This window comes from Perca flavescens, chromosome 6 (assembly GCF_004354835.1).
Source record: "Perca flavescens isolate YP-PL-M2 chromosome 6, PFLA_1.0, whole genome shotgun sequence".
NCBI classification, from domain to species: Eukaryota; Metazoa; Chordata; class Actinopteri; order Perciformes; family Percidae; genus Perca; species Perca flavescens.
The window spans coordinates 12,293,876-12,304,316 of NC_041336.1; the positions used below are offsets into that span (position 1 = coordinate 12,293,876).

At 36.5% G+C, this 10,441-nt stretch overlaps 1 protein-coding gene across 1 annotated transcript; it reads left to right on the forward strand.

The window, feature by feature from the left end:
* Positions 1 to 793: 793 nt before the first annotated feature.
* On the forward strand, positions 794 to 7,592 carry LOC114557262 (lysosomal thioesterase PPT2-A). The gene is made up of 8 exons (XM_028580661.1): positions 794 to 1,158; positions 2,172 to 2,325; positions 4,700 to 4,795; positions 4,953 to 5,060; positions 5,182 to 5,265; positions 5,373 to 5,457; positions 6,768 to 6,822; positions 6,963 to 7,592. Exons 1-8 carry the CDS (start codon positions 985 to 987, stop codon positions 7,104 to 7,106), a joined length of 900 nt encoding a protein of 299 aa, XP_028436462.1. The 5' UTR covers positions 794 to 984; the 3' UTR covers positions 7,107 to 7,592.
* Positions 7,593 to 10,441: the final 2,849 nt, after the last annotated feature.

Sequence of the window (10,441 nt, forward strand, 5' to 3'; positions counted from 1 at the left end):
GGAAAACAACAACAGTGGGGTTGTATGCCCAATGTATGCCACTCAATTTTCTATTTTTCACGTAAGTATTGACAAATCATAAAGGTATTCAAAAAAGCATTTTTTGAAATGAATGCCTTCATTAATTTGCACATTTCCACACAACATAAGCAAGCACTGATGGAAGAAGTAGCCTACTCAAATGTTTTACTTAGTTAAAAGTAGAAATAAGCTACCATTGTATAGAAATACTCTGTAGGCGAAAATACAAAAGCATTAGCATAAAAATATAGGCTACAAAAGGAAAAGTAGCATACTTGTTCCGCAGAATGGATGATTTCAGAATAATATCGGTATATATTGTATTATAATTATTGACGCATTAATGTGTGCATCACTTTAATGTTGCAGCTGATAAAAGTGAAGCTAATTTTAAGCTTGTCAATTTCCTCCCAGGGAGGGATCAATAAAGTCTGATCTTACCTATAATAATACATCATCATCTGTTTGTTGATTAGGCTATGTTGTAGCCTAGTCATAATATGAATCTGCAAATTAGTAACTATCAAGTAAATGTTATGGAGTAAAAAGTACAATATTTGCCACTAACATGCAGTGGAGTAAAATTAAAGCAGCAAACACAAAAATAAGTACCTCATAATTGTACAATACTTGAGTAAGTGTACATAATTACCTCCCAGCACTATAAACAATTAAACACATTGAAAAGCTGTGAGTCATCAGCCCTATACGTAGTCTAACTGAAAATCGAAAACGGATGTGATCTCAAAACAAAATGAAAAACACACGCTATTAACAGGAGTGATAAGGAAGGAAGCGCGCGCATGCCCTCCAAGTCTTCAAACAAAAGTTAAAAGAGATAGATAATTTACTCATCAGCTCATTTAAGACCCAATCACGCCGGAGCTAAAGTCTCTCCGGGGTCCCTTCTCTCGATCCTCCAGTCTGCTCGGCCAGAGGGTTGACCTGCGACCGGGTAGAGAGATGAAGACTCCGCAGATCATCCGAGAATCGCCGGTACTCCTTCTGCAGCTGCAGCCGCTGCTTCTGCTGCTGCTGACAGGGGTTTGCATTGACGGGTACAAGCCTGTCATCATCGTGCATGGCATTTTGGATGGACCAAAACAGTTCAACACGATCGCTTTTCACATAAAAAAGGTAGTACCTACATCTCAAAAGCGAACATGTGCAAATAAGACAAATGTTGTTGTTGTTTTTTTTTTACTATGGGAGAGACTTCTGAGAAGTCATTTCTTTCTAGAATATCAGTGGTGGAAGAAGCTATTTTACTTCAGTGAAAGTAATATTGCCACAGTGTGAAAATACTCTGTTGCAAGTAAAAGTCCTGCATTCAAAATGTTATTTATCAAAAGTAAAAGCTCATAATGCAGAATGGCTCATTTCAGAATCATGTAACTGCATGTGCATTAATGTGTAAACATCACTTTAATGTTGCAGCTGGTAAAGTTGGGGCTGACTTCTACTGGTTATTTGGTATCTTACAGTAATTTATAATAATACATCATCATTTATTAGTTGATTTTATTGTGTATGAACAATCTGAATCTGCAAAGTAGTGACAAAAGTTCAAATAAATGTAAGAGTGTAAAAGTATAAGGTAGCGTAAACTGAAGCAAACTACCTAAAAGCTGTACTTGTACATGAGTAAAATGTACTTCTTTATACCACTGAATAAAGTGTAATTTGGCAAAGAACAATGTAAGTTTGGGTCCAGCTGTTTATGCGTTTTGTTAAAAGAAACTCTTTATAAACCTGCGTTTCCATATTATATTCCTCTCATATTTATTCACAAGAAACTTCATGATGATGATTTCAACTGTGTGAGCGGTCAAACCTCCCACTTACAGCCTAGGCATTAATTAAACAAATTTTGGACTTTATATCTACAGTAGGTACATTACAGATTATTTTAAAAGGCAGTCAGATTTCAAGTGAAGTGAAAATCAGTAAGCGCTTTCAAGTTCATGATTTCTGTTCCCCTGTCATTTTTCTATTCCTCAAGATCAGTTTTGTTTTGGAAGAACATTTTTTAAATGAGCCCACATCTGACTGAGTTGGATGATAACATGATCTGTAATCAGGCTGATAGTTGATTTAATCAGCGATTACTGTGTGTCTGTTACTCTGTTCCTTTTTTCTTTTAATCACAGGTGCATCCAGGCACCGAGGTGACAGTGATTGACTTGTACGATAACTGGGCCAGTCTGGAGCCGATGTGGAAGCAGGTCCAAGGCTTCAGGAAAGACTTCAACGACATTGTGCAAAAAGCTACTGATGGCGTCCATCTTGTGTGCTTCTCACAAGGTCCACTCACACACTCACCACACTGTATGCAGCACACACCACTGCCATGTTTTAGCCATGCAACAAAAACTGTGAGCATTTATCTGGGGCCAATTTGCGATGAAGCAGCAGTGTGAACCCAATCTTACAAATTAAAAGTAAACACTTATGATGGGTGTAAGCATCCGAGTTAAAATGTCCTGCCACTAAAAGACAGAAGACCTTGGAAGAGAAAAATGGGCTCATAGGACTAAGATAAAATGAAAGGAAAGTTGTATAAAGCTTCCAGTGAATACAGAGGGAGCTGTGCCAAGTCTAATCCTTTGCCTTAAGTGACGTCATTTGAGTCAGCAGTGGTTGGGTCTGAAGACTACAAGTTTAAAATCCCTAAAAAAAAAAAAAAAAAAAAATGGAATGTGAGTGTGGCATGCATTTCTATTTTCACTCCAATTGGATTATGTTTAAAACCTGTTTAATTTATTGTTAAGTAAAAATACATCAAACAAATGTAAATCTGGCTGTCACTCAGCAGGTTGGACAGATTGTCCCCTGATTGCAGAGTTGGTGGTCCGATCTAAGGTGTCCTTGGGCATGATACTGACCCCCGATTGCTCTCAGTGGATTAGCCTACGCTCATTATGAGGTAGACAAAATAATATAAACACCTCTTTGTATAATGCAATACAGTTCAACAGCATCACAAACATCTTCCAAAATGAAGTTGAATTACCATCTCTCTAAAAGAGTTTAAACAAAAACTGATGATTATAACCTTCATGAAGGGAGAAGTTACTGCAGCACTGTTGAATTTGATTGCATTAGACTAAGCTTGGTGTACCTGATAGACTGACAACTGAGTGAACACTCAATTCATACATCAAAGCAAAGATGAGAGTGAATGAGAAGAGAAGCGTCAATCAGTCTGTCAGAGACTAAGAGAAATTTGCTTTGTGAGATCATTTTAGACAAATGGGCATGTTGTTTAATCTTTACGTGTCGACGACAAGGACAGCAGAAGATTACACAGAGCGAAAGGGAGCAGAGTATCTTTTTCCTGAAGGTCAGGTTCTCTCCTGCTCACTATATATATATATACTGTACACATACACATACACACATACACACACACACACACACACACACACACACACACACACACACACACACACACACACACAGCAGTACAGTATCTGCAAATGCTTTACACACATTACAGTTGACGAACAGTATTTATTTTCTCAGGTATTCATCTTTCACTTCCACATTTCCAGTAAAATGAGAGAAGTGCCATTTCGTACCCAAGTGGTTCACAGTTCCTGCGTTTGTGTAGTTTATGTACTCAAAAGTTTAGAAGCAGAAAACGGTTAACTTTTATCCTCCAGTTGGACATGCAGGGATGTACTAATTTTCACTTTTCACATTTTCATCAGCTAAAATGCATCTAAATGTCATTCAAATAAATCTCCTTTTCACAGCAGATTCATGTTTTGTCAAGAAAAACACTGCTTTTTTCTAATTTGAACAAAAATTGTCATTACTGTAAATTGTGTGGACATTCATAGTTCTCAGAGGACACGGTACCAGCTGGTCAAAGTTTTCACTTATCCTGTGGAATAGCCTATCTCAACATTTATTAGACATATTGGCACAAAAGGTATTAAAGGCATGTATCTCAGATAATGACTCTGGTGAAGCATTGTATTCACTTTGGTCATCCATTACATTACATTACACGTCATTTAGCTGACGCTTTTATCCAAAGCGACTTACAATTGCTATATACACTTATGTCAGAGGTTGCACGCCTCTGGAGCAAATAGGGGTTAAGTGTCTTGCTCAGGGACACATTGGTAGATGTATCGCAGTGGGAATCAAACTGAGATCTCCCACACCAAAGGCATGTGTCATATCCACCGCGCCATCACCTAGACAACATAGCATTCCGGGATGGGAGAAAAACCTGCTCTGATTTATTGGCATTTCTTTAAACCAATCACAATCATCTTGGGTGGCACCTGAACAATCCTGGAAATGAAATGTCGTCAATATAGACTAGTCATCCCTTAACTTTTCATCTAACCAACATCAGGGCAAAAACTCTGTCAGTTTATCCAATTATCTAAAACCAAATATACCTGCAAAACTAATGATATTCCCATCAGCCCCAGACGTACATGCATTTACACAAATTAGCACTACATTACACTAATTCTTTTTTGCATGCTAACAAACAAAAAGAAAGCCAAGACAGACAAAAGATTAACATGATAAACATTATACCCATTAAACATGTTAGCATTTTCAATATGAGAATGCTAGCATCTGTCATCTCATGTAGCCTATACTGGTTTGTCGGAACTCTCTTGATATTGTGTCTTCTCCTATTCTTTCTAAGGTGGTCTAATTTGTCGAGCACTTCTCTCCTTGGCTCCAGACCACAACGTGCACACCTTTGTTTCGCTGTCATCACCACAGGCCGGGCAGTATGGAGGTCAAAGAGCTTCATTTCATGTTTTAAGCATATCTGTACAGTATAACCCTTGTGCTGCAGCGAATCATGACATTTAAGGAGTCCTAGTTAATTTACCAGAACTTCAGACAGTATTTCTAATAGATCCTAAATTTCACAATACTGGATTTCTCCACAGACACCGAATACCTGAAGAAGGTATTTCCTGACTGCACAAAAAAGATAGTGTTTCATTTTTGCTACAACAGAGTGGGACAGAAAGTGTCTATCTGCAACTACTGGAACGGTGAGAAATATGATTTGAAAATCAGAAAATATTTACCTTTACTTGCATGTGGTAGCCTATTACATCACTTCTTGAAAAGATACTAGGGTACAACCGATATTTATTTATGTTTTCTCCACAGACCCTCACCATCGGCCCCGCTACCTGCAGGGCAACAGCTTTCTGGCTTTACTTAATGGTGACAGACCTCACAGCGACATGAAAGGTAGTGGAATGCATTACTGTCATTATGTGCTGTATGTGTGTGGGCGTGCAGTAGAATTATGCATCGCAAAAAAGAAATTCATGCATTTCCCCGTTTCACCTGCTCAGCATGGAGAGAAAACTTCCTGCGTATCAAGAAGCTTGTGCTGATTGGAGGACCGGATGATGGCGTCATCACACCGTGGCAGTCCAGGTTTCATCAAAGTTTTATACTTTATTAATTTGTCACATACTCAAAGTACAATGTGGTAAGATTGAATTACTGCATTTTACCAATTGTAAGTAGTAGGAGCAGTGAACAGCTATGCATACAGCATCCGGGGAGGGGTTCAGTGTCTTCCTCAGGGACACTTTGACATATGGCTGGAGGAGCCTGGGATTGAACCGCAAACCTTGTGGTTGAGTGGCGACCAATCAGTGTGTCTGTGATAAATACGCCTAATTCATTAGTGGTGGATATATAACAGCCTTCTTTCTCTTACATTGACAAAAATAATATACTCGTGCTCCTAACAGAAGAATTAATTAGCCCTTTTACAACCCCTTTTTAACCAACTTCTTTCTAGGTATATTATTTGTTCTGAATTGACTTCCTTTATTAATAAACAGCCAAACAGAATGAATATGACAACCTGAGCATTTCTAAATTCATCAAAATAATTGTTATTACATTAATTTATCATGAGAAAAGTTCACATTAAGAACAACTTGATTTAAAAAAAGGGCTTTTGAATAATCCAAACACATGCACAATCCACATGGAGTCAGAGGTCCTTCACCAAAAAATTAAAAAACATAACATTTAAACAATTGAATGATTTTTGCATTTAGATACAGTATATTCATATCATTCTAGCAAATAACATTATAATGGCATAGATATGGGGCTTTCAAATTAATAGTTGCCTAATAAAAAAGAAGAAATTCAATATACTAACGCCAGGGTTTTTGTTAATAGAGACCTAAAACTTATATTAAAGGTAAATATGTATTTGCTTCTGTCCTTTACGGCCTAATCTTTGATTGATGGTCAATAGCTTTTTTTTGTAGGAGAACACTGTCTATAAATGACATACAATAAATTTGAAGTTTGAAGTATTTTTACAACTAAGTCATCCTGCAGGTCTACCTCTCAGTCTGCAGGTACAACCTTTATTAATCAGAGGACAGATTGTAAAAGCCTACAGTAAAACTTAAAAACGTAGATGAATACATTTTTACAAATAACTCCGCTCTGGATTTTGGCAGCTTGACAGTCTGAAGGTACTTTAGAAATCTTAGTGATTACATCAGACAGAAACCTTAAAAGTGAGGAGTTCAGAAAGAGGATTTTTGAAATGTCATTCCCAGTGGAAATGACACCGTTGGCTTAGATAAATACTAAGGTTCCAGACAATGAAGTAGTTAGTCTTCAAAATGTGTGTTGAGTTTCTGGTCAGAACTGCAGCAGAGGTTTCGAGACCTCTTTACCTGAACTGACTGTTTCCTCTTTTCTTAAAACAGCCACTTTGGATTCTATGACAGCGACGAAAACATTGTAGAAATGAGAAACCAGGAGGTAAGTTGCAGAACTAATACATACAGTATATACACACCATTGTATCTGGAAAGTTACCCATGTTCATATTTACTTTAGGCTCTCTGTAAAATGGTAGACATTTTGTAATAACCTGTCCTCTTCTTCTCTCCCTTTGAAAGTCTTACAAGAACGATACGTTTGGGCTGAAGACGCTGGATGCTCGAGGTGACGTGTCAGTGTGCGTTCACTCTGGAGTGAAGCACATTCAATGGCACTCCAACTACACAGTGTTCAGGACCTGCATAGAGAAGTGGCTCACATGAATATGTAGATACAAATATAATTCACAAATGCTTCCTCTTGCTTCTCTTCTGAACGAAAACAAAAGGCTTCCATAGACAATCAAAAAAATATGGTCTTGCATTTTTAATGCTTTGAAATTCCCTCAATAGAAACATCCTTAAATGGTCCTTAATATTGTGGGTGATAGTCTGCATTGAGCCATGCTTTGTGATAAACCATTAGTAATGACCTTTAGTTGTCTGCAGTGTAATGGCCAATCAACTGCTGCCATCTGGTGGATGTTTATGGTGGTTTATGGCTGACGGTGTCTCGTAAAGGGTGAATTCACACAGCAATGAAAACTGATTTGTCATCTTTTCTTTAGGGTGAAACTTTTAGGCATGATGGAGAGTTTCAACCCGCAGAGATTAATGATAGCCTATGTTTCTGCCTCATGTAGCTTGGTGTTAATTGATCCTTTAAAGAATATGTGCAATGTTCTTCTGTATTAAAGTATTTTGTATGAACTAATCTCAAAAATTATTATCGCTCTGTTTTTAAAAACATAAAACATAAAATCTAATTTTCACCTTTAACATTAAAGAAAATGAAGTTGTTCCTAAAGGTATTCCTAAAATTTGGATTTTATTTTTTTGCAGCATACATCTGAGATATGATGTTAACTACAATTCTGTGAAATGTGGTGTTGGGTTGTAACAATCACACTCCAAAAGCAAGAAACAATCCACATCTGCATGTTAACCCTCAGTTATAAACACTGACAAGAATAAAAACTCCTCATTGAATTGTAGTCCAGTAGCCTACATACAGTAATCCCCTTTGCATTTTTAATTAATTACATTGCAGAGGTGCTGATTACAAAAAAAACTTTTAAAACTGTAGATGTTGATGTTGTATATTTTAAAGGTCCCATGGCATGAAAATTTCACTTTATGAGGTTTTTTAACATTAATATGCGTTCCCCCAGCCTGCCTATGGTCCCCCAGTGGCTAGAAATGGCGATAGGTGTAAATTGAGCCCTGGGTATCCTGCTCTGCCTTTGAGAAAATGAAAGCTCAGATGGGCCGATCTGGAATCTTCCCTATATGTCGTCATAAGGGGAAAGGTTCCTTCCTCTGCTTTGCCCATGGCAAGCTGATCAAGGCCACACCCCCACCCTCCACCTTGCCCCGCTTCTCTCCTCCTCAATAGCATTTAAAGCTACAGACACAGAAATGGCACATCCTAAGGAAAGCTCATTGTGGGACTGGCTTTAGTGGCTGTAATTCTGCACCAAGGCTGAATTTCGGGAAAGAGACTTCAGATACAGTATTAGGGGACCACTAAGGTCTATATAAAAGAGACTTCAGATACAGTATTAGGGGACCCCTAAGGCCTATATAAAAGAGACTTCAGATACAGTATTAGGGGACCACTAAGGTCTATATAAAAGAGACTTCAGATACAGTATTAGGGGACCACTATATAAAAGAGACTTCAGATACAGTATTAGGGGACCACTAAGGCCTATATAAAAGCATCCAAAAAGCAGCATGTCATAGGAGCTTTAAGGATGCTGTGTCTTCATTTAAGTACCATAACACAAAAAAATAAGCACATTTAAATATAAATACATTTCCACAAAGTACGGCTCACAATTAAGTCAACACAGAGACAAATATAAGTACTCAATACAAACTAAACAAATTTAAATGATATAAAGTAAGTCATTTTTAATGATTGTTTAAGATATCTTTGAGCACTTCCATTTAATAATTACCCTGTTTCATTGTTGAGAGATTATGCAGCTTGTCCTCTTTAGGCTCTGATTAGATGTTGACTCTTTCGCCCTTTACACATGATTGGATAAAAGCAGCCTGTCGGGGCTGTGATCAATCAATTAAACCAATTGATTTTTCCTTAATGAACTGATTCATATAGGGGTTGAGTTATGGATTGTGAGGTGATAGAACAAAAGGGAATTCATCTAAATCAGAAATTCTATTTTAATAGAATATAGCCTATTTTATGGTTTTACAAAGGAGACATTTTTAGTTCTGATCTTGGCGTATTATTTGTAATATTATTAGTGTTTATTTATTTGTTATAAGCCCCATTACTGTAGGACAGGGATTACAACATTACAGGAGGAGATGGGGAATGAATTATTCACTGTGCTCCTATAATTTAACTCATCGTTCTGGATTGCATTTTACCATCATGAAATTGGTTTGGGGCAGAGCTACAAAGTGAGGTAAACTTTAGTCAAAAATCAGAGTCATAACTCAAATCTTAACATGGAACACATATTGATATCATTCAGTGTGACTTCCTAAGGATATAATTATCTGTGATGCCCATCGTATATCGCAAACATGTCCATAAATCCACTTACAAATCATAAAAAATGCCTGAGAATCATCACATTTCAAAGTTTTCTTCAGTATCAAAGTAATGCAGTGATAGTTGTCTACACAATGGTACATTGCAAACAGGAACTGCAAGTATCAAATTCGGCATACTGTTAATGGTGTGAATTTGCCAAAATGTAAATAAATATAAGCTATAAAACAACAGACTCAAAAGAGAAAGAAAACATTTAAACAGACAATGTGGGGAGCTTTTTTAGGGTTCCAGGTGGCTTTAAGACTTTGTGGTTATAATGGTTCCAAAGCCATATGTTGGTGTCAGCATGTTGTATCAGATTAACACACTTGAGCTGATAAAGAAAAGAAAGAAAAATTAGAAGAGCAAGAAGCTCTTCACCTGAAAAAAAATAATTCAAAAGGGCATCGATGGAATTTTAAACCCATTCTGAATGGGGCTTAAATTTATCATAATTACGAAATAATAGTAAACTAAATTATAACTCTGATAAACAAAAACATTTGATTGCTGACTATTGTTATTTATTTTTAAGTATCCACATATTTGACAGCTTGGCCATTCAAGGAATAACTATAAGGAATAGGAAAAAGAACCCTTTTTATTTGAACAGAACAAATAAAGGGATACAAATAAATACATACAAAAAATTAAAATATACAGAAATACTAGAAGGACTTATATGCAATAAATAAATAAATATTTAAAAAATATATAGAAATATACAAGTACATAAATAAAAAAAATACATGTGAATATATGAACATTCTTATAATTATTATATTATGATTTGTTATTTCACTTTGTATTTCCACATTTCTAATTGTATTTATTTCTCTTTATATTTTTATCATTTTTATTTACCCATTTGTTTTGGCACTCGATAACTCCCCAGCCACAGTGTTACCACTAATGTGTTAATTATTGTTTTACACTAAGAAGCGGTTAATAGTTAAATATTCTGCTGTGCAGTGAGGTGTGTGAACGTGAT

What these genes read in the sequence shown, in the direction of transcription:
- LOC114557262 (XM_028580661.1), top strand. Translation starts at nt 985, where the DNA reads ATGAAGACTCCGCAGATCATCCGAGAATCGCCGGTACTCCTTCTGCAG. An exon ending in TCGCTTTTCACATAAAAAAG is followed by an intron (nt 1,159 to 2,171) that starts GTAGTACCTACA and finishes TTTTAATCACAG; the next exon opens with GTGCATCCAGGCACCGAGGT. An exon ending in ATCACACCGTGGCAGTCCAG is followed by an intron (nt 5,458 to 6,767) that starts GTTTCATCAAAG and finishes TTCTTAAAACAG; the next exon opens with CCACTTTGGATTCTATGACA.